General features: G+C 34.6%; 1 protein-coding gene and 1 long non-coding RNA gene across 2 annotated transcripts; one reads left to right on the forward strand and one right to left on the reverse strand.

The window, feature by feature from the left end:
* Positions 1-8,938: 8,938 nt before the first annotated feature.
* On the forward strand, positions 8,939-11,751 carry LOC132190439 (uncharacterized). The gene is made up of 2 exons (XR_009441133.1): positions 8,939-9,970; positions 11,472-11,751. It is a non-coding gene; the product is annotated as an uncharacterized LOC132190439 (long non-coding RNA).
* Positions 11,752-11,967: 216 nt separating this feature from the next.
* Positions 11,968-15,487, reverse strand: LOC132189870 (early nodulin-like protein 1; the record flags this gene model as incomplete). Its single annotated transcript, XM_059604688.1, is given in 3 exon segments — positions 11,968-12,613; positions 12,873-12,942; positions 15,133-15,487. Coding segments are annotated over 3 exon segments (443 nt in total), but the record flags the coding sequence as incomplete, so codon positions are not given.
* Positions 15,488-17,607: the final 2,120 nt, after the last annotated feature.

Raw genomic sequence — 17,607 nt, forward strand, 5'->3', positions numbered from 1 at the left:
TATAAAGAGAATGATAAGCAAAACAGTGACCATCCAATCAGCAAATACAACATTGAAAGACACTCCAATACTAATGCCCAGCATGAGCATTGGTTGGATGAGAAGTACCAAATCGTAGTCAATGATGGGCATTTCAAGTATTGGATGCCTTAGCTTAAGGTTGTAGTAAACAGTTGAGACTGCTCCACCCATGATCATACCTGACACAAACAGATGGAATTTATGACTTTGTTAATTTCACCATAGTTTAATGTAATAATGGATTCCTTCTGTGGTTCAATTTAGTTCGACAAGGCATTTTACAAGGAAGCAACCATGCAAACAGCTAAATAATGTCTTCCACACTAGAAAGACAGCCAACTCCAAATTTACTAAAAAATGCCACCACATTTGGTACACTGGAATGATGATTATCTGGGAATATGAATTAGCATTACGAAGGATACAAATTGTTTGAATGGAATGGCCATTCATATTCTTTTGTTTGGTGAAAACACGAGAATGACCAAATTTTCTAACTAGAATGGAATTAGATTTCCCAAAATATTCCTACTTAGAAAATCAACAAAGGAATAGCACTTCCTCTTCCTCATCAGTGCAACCTCCAAGCATTGCACAAGGGTGTTTGGACCACCCGATCTGGTGATTGCGACCACCAAATCGGAGTTCACTGTTGGCCACCGCCCGACCTAGGCCATTGCCGGCTACACCATCCGACCCGGCCTAGCGACAGCAATTATAGTAAAAGAGAAATGTTTACAGAGAATGGATAATGCATTTACAGTATATTATAGTAAAGAGAAGTGTTTTCTATGATAAAGTGTTTACAACATGGTTTTATACGAAGGAAAATGTTTTTATAAAAGGATAAAGCATTTACAATATAGTTTTATAGTAAAGAGAAATGTTTTATAAAAGGATAAAGTGTTTACTATATGTTTTATTGTAAAAGACATATTTTATATCAAATGATAAACTGTATACAAAAGAAAAATTATAACATAGTGTTAAATGTTTTTAGTAGAAATGTTAAAGTATTCATGAAATGAATGCTTACGGCAAAGCGATTTTATTTTTTTCATTAAAACGCTATTCGTTTACGATAAAAGTGCTTTCAGAGCAATTATTTAATGGATTCATCAAATTTGTTTTATGTATGTATGCATGATCATGAGATATAAAACGTTCATTCAGTCGCACACATGCACTAGCTTATTTGTTTACTTCATTCTTCCACCTGTAAATATTATTTAAAAGAAAAGAAGAACAGTGCCAAAAAGCATGATAAAAACGATCGACAAAAGGTCAAGACTTCGAGTTAAAGCAATAGTAAAATTTAAGGTATATATTATGTTATGGTTGTGTAAATTTGTAAGGGAGCAAACCAATATGTACCGTATAATAGTTTTGAAAACTACCATGGACGGATTATTGATTAGACAAGTTAGTATTGGTAACATTATTTTATAGTCAATTAAAGCTATAGTATTCTTGTATGAATATAATGAAAAAGTTATAAATTTATCTGTTGCTCCAGCTTTGTGGTTCATGCATTGTTTATATTTCCACTGCAAAATGGCAGAATAATATTTTAAAAGTCAGAAGAACATGGTAGTAGAACACCCAATATTATTTTATATGAATTAATTTTTAGGGCATTACATATTCCATTCTTGGTGGAATACTTATTTCGCCCTTTTCTAGAGAAATAATTATTCGAGAAGAATAATACTATTTATACAACTGTCATAAACTGAAATGGTGTGACATAGGTAATTCATATCATCAAGTTATATAGCAGTCGTATAACGATCTACTAAATAGCATTACTCTTAAGAAAATAGCTATTTCTATGTGCAACCAAATAACGGAATTACTATTTAATGGGAAAAGTTCATATGTTATTCTCAAACTACAATCCAATTGACCATATCCTCTCAAACTTTCAATTAAGATTTAAGACAATGTCCACCCAAACTATCAACAAGTTGTCAATGTTCCCGCAAGGCCATACAAAGACAAAAATGACCTTAAAAATATTTCAATAAGACAAATATTCCTATTTAAAAAAAAAAAAAAACGCTCTGATGAATTGGCCAAGGCAATTTCTAGCAGCTGTGGCTTTCCAGCAATGGGAGTGATATTCTCGCTGGAGAGCTTTGTTTCAAAATCATGAACCACCACCACCACCCACTATCTTTTCCTTCTCTCTTTTTCAAATGTTTTATTTTTATTAAGACTGTTTTTGTCATTGGAATATTGATAATTTTTTTTATAATTTTAAAATATATTATTCTAATTAAAAGCTTGAAAAGACATTATTAAATTAATTAGTAGTTTAAAAACTAAAAAGAGCAATAAACTTTCTCCCTTTATTTCATTCATGGGGAATAGCAATTTCATTCATAAATCTATTTTGGCGTGCCACATGTTCCCTTTTATATAGTTTCTTTTTCTTTCTTTTTTTTTTAATAAATTATGGTTCCTCTCTTCTACCATTCTCTATCTTCCGGACAGATTTAAGAATATACTTTTGAGAAAAACAGACAATACTACAAAAATAAATCTTGTCTTACATTTTGACATGGCTGTTGCCGACTTGGGATCAAAGCCGACAATTAGGGTAAGCATAGGAACAAAAATGCCACCGCCACCAACGCCACCAACACTCCCAAATGATGCTCCACAGAATCCAATTATTGTTCCCACAACAATTTGCCACCCAAATTTCATCTCCTGTAAGATTCATTACATTTATACCATAAGATTCATTACACACCTAACATAGGACAAGTGAGAATATATAGCTAGAAATTACATTTTTATTTTTTAACTCTCACAATAATTTTTTTTTTTTTTAATACTATAGAACTTTACTCAAATTAATTTCACGTCGCAAATGCATAGTGTACAATAATCCTCACTGTTAATCAAACTCCTACAACTAACGGACCCACTTCCCTGAACTAATTACCAGGTAATTCACAAACTGTCACCCCTGTCACGCTAAGCAGTTTATCATCATGCATGCAGTTTATCATCATGCATGCCTAGAGGCAACTGTCAATTATTGTGAGACAGAGTATTACTGTCTCACAATAATGAGAGTTTTAATTAATATTTCTATAATAAATATTAAAAAAATATATATATCTAAAAGTTGATTGAAGCTAATAATGTAAGATAAAAATGTATTTTTAACATTTTTTTTTTTAAGAATTAATTGAAAAAAGCGTCGTGGAGGGAGTGGAAAAAGTGAAAATTGGAACATTACCGGCCAGACGTGTTGATAACCCGATTTATCGGGTTGCCATAAGAAATTTACAGCTCTGAGAAAATAACTGGATTCAGTCCCATTGAATGTTGAAGTTCCGATTCTCAGATCCCTTTCCGCCGAAACAAACACGAAAGCCAACAGAAAATTCAACATCACCATCCACACCGATCTCAAACCCCACCACCATTTCCCTGCAAACTCAGCCATCCGATTCTGATTCTACCACCTTATCATACACACGTGCACACACACACTCTCTCTCTCTCTCAGTTTCTATACAAAAACTGTGAATTCTGGGCAGCACCCAAGTGCACTTAGGCTCCGTTTGGTTGCCAAGAAAAGAAGCCGGAGAATTTGAAGTTTTTTTTTTCTTCGTGTGATGAGTGATCGATTAAGAGCCGTGGCAGGTATTTGAGGACTGGTGGAGAAAGAGTGGGAATGAAAAAAGCAAAAAGGTGTTTGTACACGCGCAGCATCTGAAGATTCCACCTGCAAAGCAAGCAAGAGAAGAGGAGAGTGGGGATCGTGGGCAAAATGGGCCCTTCAAAAATGAAAAAATAAAAAAGAAACCAAACATGTGAGAGATATGCGAACAAAAGTCAGCCGTCATCATCAACGAAACAGGCTTGTAGATTCACGTTATAAATGTTCTTGTTGGGATGCAATTTATTGATATGCATGACAACTTATAAAAGCAACTTAAAAATAGCTACGGATAAAGTATAATATTTTCTTTTTGTTTAACTCTTTGTTTTTATGCGCTCTAATAAGTTTTTTATTTTATTTTTTACTTGTTTTTAAATATTATTTTTTTAGAGAATAACTTTAAAAATAGATTTTTGGAAGGAAGAGCGCAATTAACGAGGACTGGTATTCTCACACGCGGAGGCAGAGAAAGAAAGAAAGGAAGGAGATGGGGCCCAAAAAAAGCACGAAGTTGACCAGAAAAGAAAGCAATCGTAATTGATAGCATAGGGCAGGGGCTCGGCTATACACCACATGGATATCATTTCAGCGCAAGTAGGACTGTAGGAGGTAGGACTGTGTTGGGCACTTGAACCACTCATGGATGACAAGGAAAAGAAAAAATGAATAGCGGAAAACCAATCGGTCTCTTTCTTTCCATAACTCTCATTATTCATATTCATGCATCACCCTTTTGCGGTGGCGGAGCCTCTCGAGGCTTTGGGGATTTGGCACATCAGAGATGACAAGGAAAAGAAAAAATGAATAGTGGAAAACCAATCGGTGTCTTTCTTTCCATAACTCTTATATTCATGCATCTCCTGTGGCCGGTTTGACAAACACTTATTTTATTGTAATAAGAATTGATTGATATGAAAAAAATAAATAAATGAAAATATTTTGTATAAATAAATAAAAATATATTTTTAAATTGAATAGTAATAAAAAAATAATTGATGTAATATAAAAGATAATAATGTTAAAAAGTTAACTTTTTAAAAAAATAGTAAAAGACCATTAAGGTCTTTTGTCTTTTGCCAAACAAATCCCTAGTTCCAACTAGGGGTGATAAAACGGGTTGCGTGTCGGGTTCGAAGTGACCCACTTGACATGCCAACCCATTTAGGATGACACGAACCCGACCCATTTAATAAAATGGTCAAACATGTCAACCCGAACATAACACGCTAATTTAACAAGTGACATAACACAACCTATGTGATCCATTTAATATGCTATTTACTTAAAATAATAATAGTAATAACAATAATAATATACCATTCTCAATTTCTCATATGCCATTTACTTAAAATTTACTTGAAAATAATAAACAGGTCAACCCACAAACTCGAGGGTTGACCCGTGTGACACGTTTATTAAACATATCATAAACAGGTCCATTTATGATCCGAATCCGTTTAACCTAAACTCTAACCCTAAAATTATGTATCGTATTCGTATCGGATTTGTGGGTTGCAAGTTACATTGTCAACCCTAATTCCAACACGCTTGGAACCATTTTTCATCATAAATTATGAGCTTCATTTTATTGAATAAATCACAAGATTAATTTCACAATCCTTAATTTCTTTCATGGATGAGAATTCAGAAGGAGGAGGGGCATGGATGCTGGCAGTGCAGGTCAAGATTGCTTTGTATACTCAAATGGTTTGCCAGCTTCTCAATCTTCTCATCCTTTCTTCTTTTCTTCTTTTTCGACCGAAAAAGAAAGTGGCTTCCCAGCTAGACCATGCCACTATGCCATTGCCAGCAGCCCATTCATTATTGATGCCCCCTTTTTCTTTTTTGGCTTTTCATAATCACCTAAGTTATGAATTATGATTGAAGCCATTGATACGACAAAACATATATATATATATAAAACATAATTTCTAATGACCAAAACAACAAAACATTCCAAACACGTGATTCTCCCAAAAAAAAGAAAAGGAAACACTAGATTAATGATGAAAGGAAGTAAAATAAAAAAAAAAACTAGAATGATTCATTTGCGTGAATCATGAACAATTTATATAAATTATATGATAATCACATCACATGGTTCCTTTCCTACTCCATATTATCTACAAATGTCATATATTCTCACCTGCCTCTTTGGTTTAATCATAAGCTTTTGTGGCGTTGTCTCTTTGACGCTTTTTGTATTTTTGTATTTTTTTTTTTTTCTTGAAAGGGATGCTTCTCGGTCTTATGCGGTGCCGGCATCGAGAACGACGAGAAGGATGCTTTTTGTACTCACAAATACTTTCTTGGCCCGTTACCATTAGCATTATCAGCAGTTTTTTCTTTTATTCTTTTCAATTTGAGGTCTTCCTCCGAGACGAGGCTTTTTGGCCTTTGTTTTAATTTTTTGTAATTTTCTTTTGCTTTTGTTTTAATTTTATTTTCACTCGTTTAAAAGTAAAATATTAGAGGGTGAGGAAATGGAGTTTCCCATTGTTAAGTTGTGCTACTCATAACTCAATGCAGCCACTAGGATTTTTTAGGGGAGAAATGGGTGTGAATTGCCATTAATTAATTAGCTGATGATATTAATTTTTAATGTGTTGTTGTATAAACTGCTCTGTCGTCATGATTGTACCACTTTATTTTTTTAATTTTTGCAATGATTCTTATGCCAATTTGTTATTAGTCTTGCAAATGTCCCTTCCACAATTCAAAATAACCAAAATATCATGCATAAGATTATATATATATATTAAAAACAAATGAAAAAGACAAATAAATAAAACAAAAGGTTCATAAAAAAAAAAAAAAAAAGAAGCTAAATTCTCAATATATATTAAAAAAAAAAAAAAACAAAGCAAAACAATCGGAAAACACTAAAAAGGCAAATAAATAAAAATAAGTAAAACGATAAAATTTAGAAAGAAAATGATGCAGGCAAAAAAATTCTGATATACGAAAAAAAAAAATTAAAAAATAAAAGCCACAACTATTTCTCAATTTCTTTATTTTTCTTTTCTTTTCTTTTTTCCTGATTTTTTATTTTATTTTTTCCAAAATCTTTTTGCCTTCTTTTTTTCTGAACTTTTTGAGTTTATCAGATTGAAAAAATTAAAAGACTAGAAAGACATTGCAACCTTACAGTGAATTGGCGGCGATTTTCAAAAATTAAAAGATTGGAGGAACATTACAAATGGTAGGAATATTTATTTTCTGGCTGTTCGCATTTATTTATTATTATTATTTTTTTTCCAAATTTGTTGCACATTTTCTGGCTGTTCACATTATTTTTATTTATTTATTTACTTTCTTGAATTGCTGGTCATTTGGATATTTGATAGTACCAAAATATTAATTACTGTTTGGAGATTATAGCTAGTAAGAAAATAGAATAAATGGGACACAGAAGCTGTTTATGATTTTGCAACTAAAATTGTGGCCATGAAGGTCCAATCTCTTTAGTTTTTATTTTATTTCTTTAGAGGCATTGTTATAGTTTTATCTGCATTTAATTATTAATTTGATAGAAAAGATGACGAAAGGCATGCATTCAAAAATTTTGTGCGATTTTATGTTTTACCAATTGCTTGTATGATTTTAAAAGGTTGAATTTTTAAAATCGCACTTCTAAACGGGTTTTAAGACTCTTACATGGAATAAAATAAAGACAATATTAACTAAAAATAAATAGAATAAAATATTCTACCGTATCATATATTTTAATATACTATAATATTAATAATTGTTCCACATAAACTTCATTCTCATAACAGTAGGTTTTTTTTTTTTTTTTTTTCACTTGTTTGGTCTCCTTCCAGTTCATTGAGGTGCTAATGGTATGTTTGGATTGAGTTCGATCTTAAAAATAACCCGAACGGGTTGGGCCTCAGACTCTGTCTATAAAAAAAACCCTTATTCCATTGTTATTTTTTGCTTAATCTTTACGGTTTATTTGGAAATTTGTTAAGATTTAAGTTTTTAAGAATTTTCTTACTCCATATGGTTTTATTCATTATAAAATGCCACGACTTTCATTGGTTGTATTTGCTAGTATCTTCCATTTTTCTAATCTCTTTTTAATTTACTAAGGTGCAAGTGGTCTGTTTGAATTAGATTTTTCCAGTTTAGCTTCTTTCTGTTTTTTGTTTTTTGTTTTCTTTTTAATTTCTTTTGATGAATGAATGGATGTGCTTAAAAAAAAAGAAAAAAAGAAAGAAAGTATAATAGTCCAAAATAGTGAAATAAAACAATTAAAAATTAAGATTTTTTTTAAATCATTTTTAAAAGTAGCTTTTACTTTTTAAGTACTGAGCAGTTCTTATCAGGATCCAGTCACTGTGGAAGTGTGGATTAGACTATCAACTTTGAACGCCTGTAGGTCTAGTAAGTGCAAAAAAAGGGTTAAATACCAAATATTTTTTGGGGTTTGGTAACTTTATTTTCATTTTTTTGGGGTTTTATTTTTATCACAGGACCCCCTTGGGTTTTGATAAAGGAAAATGTTAAAGGCACAACACAAACCCAACTCAAAACCAACTTCTCTCCTACGTGTCTTTTTTTTTTTAAAAAAAATAAAAGTTTGAATTTTAAACCATACACATCGTCTTTTCCCCTTTCACAATCCAAAATCCTCTCAGTCTCTCGCTCTCCCTCCCGCACTCATCCTCTTTCTCCTCCGGCGAGTTCTTCGGCCACCGGCGAAGCTGTCCGTGCGTCGCTCCTGTCTCTCTCACTCCGGCGCAAGGTTCCGTCTCTGTCTCTCTCACTCCGGCGACGTCTACGGCCACCGGCGAAGCTCCTGTCTCTCTCACTCCGGCGAAGCCGAAGGCTTTCTCTCTCCTCCACCGGCGATAAGTAATCCCTTTCTCTCCTCCATGTGCAAAATCTAGGGCTTTTTTAACACTATTGCCTGCTAGAATAGTGTATTAGATTTTTGTGTGTTCAGATTTTTGAACACTATTGGCTCCTGTTTTTTGAACATTATTGGGTAAGGGTTTTTATTTCTTTTTTTGTTGGTTGAGGCTGTGTTTGTTCATGCCCTAGAAAAATAGTTTTTGGTTTGAATTTCATGGTGAAATTTCAAAGCATTGAAGAATAGAGCTTTGAAGAATTTCGAACATAATAGGGCTTTAGTGTATTTAGAGTTTAGATTTAGGGTTTAGATTTTTGTGTATTTAGGGTTTAGATTTAGGGTTTAGATTTTTGTGTATTTAGGGTTTAGATTTCTGTTCTTGCACTGCCATCTTCTTGTAAATGAAACTGTTTATTTCATATTACTTGCTTGGATTTTTCATATGAATGGTAATGGGATTGATTATTTTGCATGCAATTGGTGTCCAAATGGCCATTTAGTATCTGCACTAGAAGATGTAGGAGGTCTGATTTAACATCCAAAGCCCTCATTGCTCTGTTCAAATCAAATTTTTAGACTTATGGCACTGTTCATTGTTCCAAGGATAAACCTGTTTTATCATTTAAATTGATCAACTTACTAAAGAATTTCACAATATGTCCTTCAGTTACACCAATAATGGTATACTTTTGTAGTGAGTTATCCTAGTTTTTCTATTTATCAACAACCAGTAATGGTTATATGTACAAAACACTTGATTAGTAGTAATAGTTGCATCAACACTGTACTGCTGTATAAATAATCTCATTAAGAGCTTGTTATGGTTATATTTCAGATTTGCTACATATATAGTGCTTGATGATAGTATTGATGAAGTTGGATTCCCTGCTTTTACATCTTTCTATATCATCTGAAGTAAATAGTTCACTCTCTAAATTTTTTGCAACTCTTGATAGTTAAACTTAATTATGTATGGGGACTTCTCTACTTTTGCCTGAACTCATTTTTCTCTCCCCGATAACCGTTCCCCAGCGCCGGCTTTGTTTCTCTAAGCATTCTTTGTGTAGAAGTCGGAGGCACAGTCTTGCTGTTCGGACTCGAATTAGGGCTGTGAATGAGGAAGGTGTGGCAGTGGGAGGGAAAGGCGAGTGATCAAGGAATTGAATGGGAATGGAGCTGCTGGTGGTTTGAGTTCGAGGTATGGCGTGTACTCGAATGGCGGTGTGGGTGTGTCTGAGAGTGAGAATGGGAGCTTGGTGAAGTATGTGAACGGGAATGGTGTGGCGGCGGCGGAGGTGGTGGCGGAAGTTGAAGATCCTGTGGCGAAGGAGGTGGGGAGGAAGAGAAGGGTAGAGGAGATTGGGAAAGAAGACGCCCGGTTCAAGCGAGCTGAGGGAGAATCCGTTGAGGTGAAATGGGTGTTGATTTGAGTTTTCAATTATATGGAATTTGAAAGAAAATTTTTGCTTGGCTGTTTTGTTATTGTTTTGGATTTGGGGTTTAGTGAAATTGAATTCAGTTAAGAAAAGTACAGATTTGGAATTGAGGTCTGGGATTCAATTATGAAGGACCCAACTCTGTGCGAAGCAAGGCAGCTTGAGTGTGTCCCAAATTTATTGTTGTTGGTGGTGGTAGTGTAGTTGTTTAGGTGGGTTACACATCTTATGTGAGATTTTGAGAGAAATATGAGCGTTTTTTCATTGGTAAGTTACCCATGCACCCATGGGTCTTGAACCATCGCTTCACCCTCAATCCCATTCTTTGCGGGGAGGAAGTGTCATTTGAGCCAGAGCTCAATGGAGAAATATCAGTGTTAGTGAAATTGAGGTGTAGGAATCTTAGGAAGAGATATATGAAAAAATTGAAGAAAAATGGAAGTGTATTTAAACCATGATTTCATTCTATGTCATGTAAATTGAAGTAGGGTTTGATAGATAGTCGAATGCCAGCTCAAATATCTGTCTCTTCTATCACAACTAGGACAAAAGGTTTCTGTTGCACCTGGTGGTCGTTGGGGTAGATTCAAAACCTATTCAACAATACAGAGGACCTTCGAAATATAGGGATCTATTCTAATATTTATCTTTAAGGCTTGGTTGAACAATCAAAAATTCTCTTATCGAGGTCAAGCACCTCCTCTGGATTGAAAATTTGCAAACAGTTGAAAGCATGTAGTTTAGGCTCTGTTCATAACTAAAATTCTGATGCTGTTGTGCCAGTAATAACTTTGAAAATCTGGCCCTTATCCATCTAGGAGTCCAAGAAAAGAAATAAAAAACTTTGCAATATTTAATGCTGGATGGAAAATATTTTGCAAGTGTTGTGCACGAACCCATCTGTACTGTTTGGACCCATCAAGAAGTTATGAAAATCTTTCACTCAAATGTTATACTTGAGTACAACTAGATCTAGTCCTCTGTTCTTGTTGCAATGGCTGTGAAATAGAACTTCTACCTTTGGGAGATACTCCAGATGGCAAGGGCCCAGTAGATGATCTCAAGGAGATTTAAAAAGTATTGTAGAACCTGCTGATTGTTGTGATTAAATGACAATGTTCATAAATGTCTTTACGTTTCTTATTCTTTCTGTTGTATCTTTATGACATTTTTTTATGAAGTTTTGCTTTAAACAAATTTTGTTTTGGAGCAATTGACAAGGGCTACTTATCTAAAAAAACCAAACTTAATCTACTCGCTTAAAAAAAAACTTATCAGCTTGATCTTGCTCTTTGATTACCTTTCTCAAAAACTTCTCTCAACTTTAGTTGTTTGTGTTGTAGGTAGGAACCCCTAGAATTTGAAATGCAATTGTTTGCAGGTGTCCCTATGCACTGGAAAATAAAGGGTTTGCACTTTTTTGCTAGTTATTTTTTTTTTTTTCAATCATTGCTTTATTATGTTCAAATTGCAGGTTAATGAGAGTGAGTCTGAAGACTATTTGGACAAATGGGTGCTGTAATGGAGTCTGAAGACTAATACACTAATGGTGCAACGGCCTTTGATTGGATACCCATTGATAACGAGAACCACTTTTGTGGTGCATGTAATGGTGGAAATGTGTACTATAAACGGCTGCCATGAAGATTTGTATTAGTTTTTTTTTAATTTGTAATGCAAATGTGGAGTTGTGTTGAAAATGTGTATTCCAAACGTTTAATTTCTAATGCAAATGTTTAATTTTGAAATGTGTACTATAAATCCATGTGATATGAACCCTATGGGTACATTAGATAGAGTTAGCTTCGGTAGAGCATAAATCTGATAGAGTTTGGTTCTGATTCAAGTAGTTAATCATATATTTAAATTAATGGTTTTCAAGCACAACATAATCAGAAAAAAAAAATTACATTAAAAATAAACTGATTCAAAAGATGAGCATAAAAATAAGAGCAAATGCCTGAGCTCCCTTCAGTCAAAGGCTAAAAATGAATAAAATGAAGAATAATATGTGCTCACTACAAAAATAAAAATAGGTTCTCCCGACGCCCGAAAAACACCGTGGAAGAGAGCAAACGCGGAGAATTGTATTCCTGGCGTTTGACGCTGGAGAATACCTTGTACCGGTAGAAATATGAAGCTTTGCTGGCATTGTCTGTGATTCACTCTAGCTATTTTCTGGGCGTTCTGCATTTATTTAATTGCTATTTTTTTTTTTTTCATCTGTACTCTTCCTCACTATTAATGAGTAACTCTTTCATTTAAAAAAGTTAATGAATACAATGCACTCTAGCTATTTAGCCAAAAACTCCAGGAAAACAACAAGCTTCCTGAACACTACAACTATATAGATTACAACCAGCAAAGTAACAAACTACATCAGCCAAACCATCACATAGCAAACCAAGCAACCAGCAACATCTCAAACTGCAGCTTACTGTTAAAAAAACCTTGCTATACACTTGTTGTCTCAATAGCAGCAACCATCCAGCATGACCCAATAGTTTTACAGGTGAAGCGGGCTGAGGGTACTGTATTTCAGGAAATGGCATCCTTGAGGCCTGAGTTGTTGGCAGTGGAATTGAGCTAGATTTGCCTTTATCCAACTTGCAAAGCCTGTATGTTTTGGGATAAATTGACAATTAAAATTTGACATAAAGGTAACCACATAAATTATTAAACAAAGGGCTTCTAGCAAGAGATTGGATATGATCTCAAAGTATTTCACCACTAACCAGATAAATGTAAAAACATGAGAGCACTTAAATTACTCCAAAGTTGGTCAGCTTTCAAAATCTGATTTGGGCATTGATTTCTAGAATATAAGGTCAAAATAAATATTAACATAAAGAGGGAAAGAGTAATAAGGCTTAACAGCATTTTCATTCAAATTGATAACCACAGCTTTCTTTAGACTGCTGTGAAGAAAATGCTCCCCACTATCACTGCAACATACCATGAGTCAGCTCATACTAAACCATGTACATTTAATGACATATAAGCTTTACAAATAATTTGTTCATCTAGATGCTACCACAATCTCTCAGCAATTTTTTTTTTTTTTAAATGTAGATCTTAACGCAATCAAGCTTTTCTAAAACAATTAATTACTTAAAAAGCATATGGATTTTCAAATGATGTTTCAGAACTTTTACAAACCCACATTTATATATCATGATTATTTTATAATTAAAAATAATTCATACACAACGGACTCAAATCATCATCTTTTTACGAAGTTGAAGTTTGGTTAACATGAAATGTCTCATTATAAAGGGTTCTTTAGAGTGTTTTTTGCTTTTAGTTTGAAAAAAGTATCTTGATTGAATAAAAGTGATTTTTTTTTAGTGTTTGTTAACAGAAAACACAAATTCTAAATAAACATAGGCTAGCAGCAATGCAGCATGAGTATATCCGCATAACATGTTTGTTATTCTAAAATTAAATCAACAGACAAAGGGGAAAAAAATTAGAGGAAATGGTTTTGAAATTAAAGAAAATAAAATCACAACTGGGGATAGAGGGAGCTAGGTAACAAGAAAGAAAAGGAAAGATGCTGCTAATTCCTTATCTCTTTTGTCAGCTCATTACCTGATCAGTCTCAACATGAATCAAACACCAGATAATTAATAAAGATACTGAGAAAGGAATTCTTCAAGATATATATATAGAGCAAATGCTGCAGATAATTAATGATATCAGTAGTTTCAAAAAGAAGAGAGGAAAAAGGAATGAAGCCAAAGGCAAAGCCCAAGTACACCTTGATAATGAAGCCATTAGTATATCGTGTGGGTGCGAGAGGAGCATGTACAGGCGGATCTGAGCTTAAAACTATACAAAACCTTGCAAATATATATATATATCCTGAACAGATTAGATCCAAGCAGGGAAGCACAAAGTTGATCAAGTAGGGAAAAAGAGTAAAAGACTTTAGTTAGGCCCCCTACAAACCAAGATCCATGGACAAAGACAAACAAACTTGCATCACAAGTGCATTTTAGAGTACCTCCATACTTGTAGTACATATTTACATGCATAGATGGAGTTAGAAAGCAACTAAAGAGCAAAAAAGCAAACCCTGGGACCAAATTTTTATGATCAAAGATAAATAAATAAATAAAATGGTTTGGATCTGTATATAATACAACTTTCAGACTAACTTCTAGACCTGGAATAGCTAGAGAAAACTAGACTAACTTTCACCACTCAACTTGAACTCTCTTTTCCCTAAGAGCCTCCCAAGTATCATAACTAACATATACTCCTTTCCTAGAAGCAGTCCATATGAGTTTATCAGAAAATCCCAAACTGATTTCAGCAAGTCGAGTTTGAATATCCACGAAAGACATCAAAGAGAAATTACAAAGGAAAAAAAAAAAAAAACATATCAGAGAGAAATTACCAAATCAATGAAGGTTTTTTTTTTTTAAGAGAATCAGATTTTGCTCTCAAAGTCAAGGTTCTTTTTCCATCTCCAGGCAACAAATTTCGTTAACAGCTGAACAAGCATGAGATTATGTCATTGCATTTCAGGTGAGCAAGCATGAGAGACACTGATCATCGAGGACACCAACACCAACACCAACATCATCAACAAACAACTCTGCCACAACCAGGCCAAGAACATGGCAACCATCGTTGCACAGCATCTTAGAGATCTGATGACTAGGCCACAGCCAGGCCAAGCCAGGCCAGCCAGGAACATGGCAACACCTATTCAATTTATCCATCCTGGCTACTACACATGACCTCTTAAACCTTTTTTTTTTTTTTCCTATTTCAGAGATCTGGGTAATGCATAAATTGTGTATAGCAGAGAAATACATTCTAGCATAAATCTAATGCAATTCGAATCAACCATGTCTAGTCAGCAATTATAGGAGCAAAATTAGAAAGTATTCAAACTCATTGATAATGCAAATGAGAAATCTGACCAAAAACTATCTTTCTCGAGCATGAACAAACACAGCCTCAACCAACGAAAAAAGAAGTAAAAATCCAAACCCAATAATATTAAAAAAACAGAAATCTAAACCCTAAATACACATAAATCTAATACACTATTCTAGCACCCAATACACATAAATCAAAAAGCCCTAGATTTTGAATGTGGAGGAGAGAGAGGGATTACTTACCACCGGTGGAGGAGAGAGAGAGCCTTCGGCTTCGCAGGAGTGAGAGAGAGACAGGAGCTTCGCCGGTGGCTGTAGACGTCGCCAGAGTGAGACAGACAGTGGACAGAACCTTGCGACGAACGGACAGCTTCGCCGGTGGCTGAAGAACTCGCCGGAGGAGAGAGAGGGTGAGTGCGGGAGGGAGAGCGAGGGAGTGAGAGAGGATTTCCGGTGGCCGAAGAACTCGCCGGAGGAGAGAGAGGGTGAGCGTGGGAGGGAGAGCGAGGGAGTGAGAGGGGATTTCCGGTGGCCGATGAACTCGCCGGAGGAGAGAGGGTGAGCGCGGGAGGGAGAGCGAGGGAGTGAGAGAGGATTTTTAGATTTCTGAAAATTTAATTTTTTAGAGAGGTTTGATTTGGTTTTAAAAAAAAAAAAAAAAATTAAATTAAATTAAATGACATGTAGGAAAGAAGTTGGGTTTGAGTTGGGTTTGTGTTGTGTCCCTATCAAACCTCTTTGATAAAAGACCAAGTTAGTTCATCCGTTAGTTGACCGTTTAGGACTGACACGTGGACCAATCAGATGTCGACACGTGGCACCAATTTAATTTAAAATTTTTTTTTTTTTTAAAAAAAAAAAAAAACGAAAAACATTGGGGGTGGCTCGGCCACCCCCAGTGGGTACAGGGGGTGGCTCGGCCACCCCCATCCGGCCAGATGGGGGTGGCCAATGTTTTTTGTTTCTTTTTTTTTTTTTTTAAATACTTTTTTTTTTAATTTAAAAATATATATATATTTTTTTAATTTAAAAATTAATATATGTGCCACGTGTCAACGTCTGATTGGTCCACGTGTCAGTCCTAACGGTCAACTAAATAAAAAAAAATTTGAGCAGTATTGAAAAAATAAAAAAAATGTGAACAGCCAGAAAATGTGCAACAAATTTGGCTTGTCCATAAAAATCCCATGAGTGTGCGTTTTTTTTTTTTTGTAAAACAACTTCATTGCAACAACATAAGATATTAGCAAGATACATAGAAAGAAAAAATAAAAATAACAGAACACAATAATCTAATTAAGATGGACTACCAATAATCTAATTAAGATGGACAACAAATACCCCAAGTCCTGAAAAAAAAATCTAAAAAGTTGGAAGTCACTTGAGAATGCAGCTTTTAACGGTCACGACCCACTATGATGGATAAAACTATCGGGAGTAAAAAAAACTCTTATAAACTTATATCTAATTTAGCTTTCAAAGAAACCGAACAGACTAAGAAACGACAATTTAGATCTAGTCCAGCTTCCAAGGAAACCGAATAAACTAAGAAGAGCAAGAACAATGGAAAATGAATATCCAATATAGACAAAGAGTCTAAAGCCTAAACACTTTGGGTTAAATTCTTAACAACATAAAAACACAAAAAATAATAGAAGAAAACTCATAAAACAGCAACTTCAGCTGAGGACGAGGCATAGGAAAGTGTCGTGAGGATTATGTCTGACGCATGAGATCCACGAGCTGGTGCATAATATCCATGCGTGGGAGCACGTAGTCCATGCGTTGGCGCGTGGATGTTGGGGGGAGGAGCGGATGATGGCGCCCGAAAGTTTGGACGCAAGTCAGAGCGGTAGTGTGGCGCATTGCAAGCTGGAACTAGCGGAGAAAAGAAGATCTCATTTAGAAAAAACCCATCTCCGAAACTTCACAGATCCAACCGAAGAGGCAGTGGAAAAGACGACTGGCAAGGAGGATGATGTGGCCGATGAGGGTGGGAGACTGCGACTGTGGTTTTATGAGGGTTGATGATAAATCGTCAAAGACTTAGATGATATATAGATCTAGAGAAAACTCGAGAGAGGAAAGAGTTATCTCCTGAAGAGAGAAGCTCAATAAAAGGAAAAGCAAAAAGCAGTAAAAGAGGGGAGGAGGAGGAGGGAAACCAGAAGCTTTACCCTCCTCGTCAAGCATGGACGACAGAGCTTTTTTCTGGGAGAGAGAAGAGAGCATTTATGGTTTATTTTGGTTTGCCAAAGTATCATGCTTTTTAGTTAAATGTTTTAGGATGTGAGAGCATTCTCATTGGGCTCTGTAATTTTTTAAAAAAAATTTGAAAATTTTTTACTTTATTCTAATTATTATTATTTTTTTAAGTACTTACATTCAGCTTTTCAAATTAGATATTCAATTTCACTCGTTCATTTAAACATTATTTTTTAAGGATTTCTTTATTCTTTACTCAACATCCATATATTTGAAAATTTTTATTTTCCTAATTGTCATATTTTTTAAAATTTATCTTTTGCCAACGGTTGCCCAACGGTCATATTTTCAAAAAAAGGTTATCTTTTCCCAACGGTCATAATATTCAGTATAAGTAAGACTATTTCTTCTCCAATTTTGATTCACCTCAGCCAAAGGTTCTTTTCCATTTAATCTCTAGTTTTTCTCTTATGGCTCGCCTTTTCGTAAGAGTTGTTCTTCTCTTTGAATAAT

This window comes from Corylus avellana, chromosome ca8 (assembly GCF_901000735.1).
Source record: "Corylus avellana chromosome ca8, CavTom2PMs-1.0".
NCBI classification, from domain to species: domain Eukaryota; kingdom Viridiplantae; phylum Streptophyta; class Magnoliopsida; order Fagales; family Betulaceae; genus Corylus; species Corylus avellana.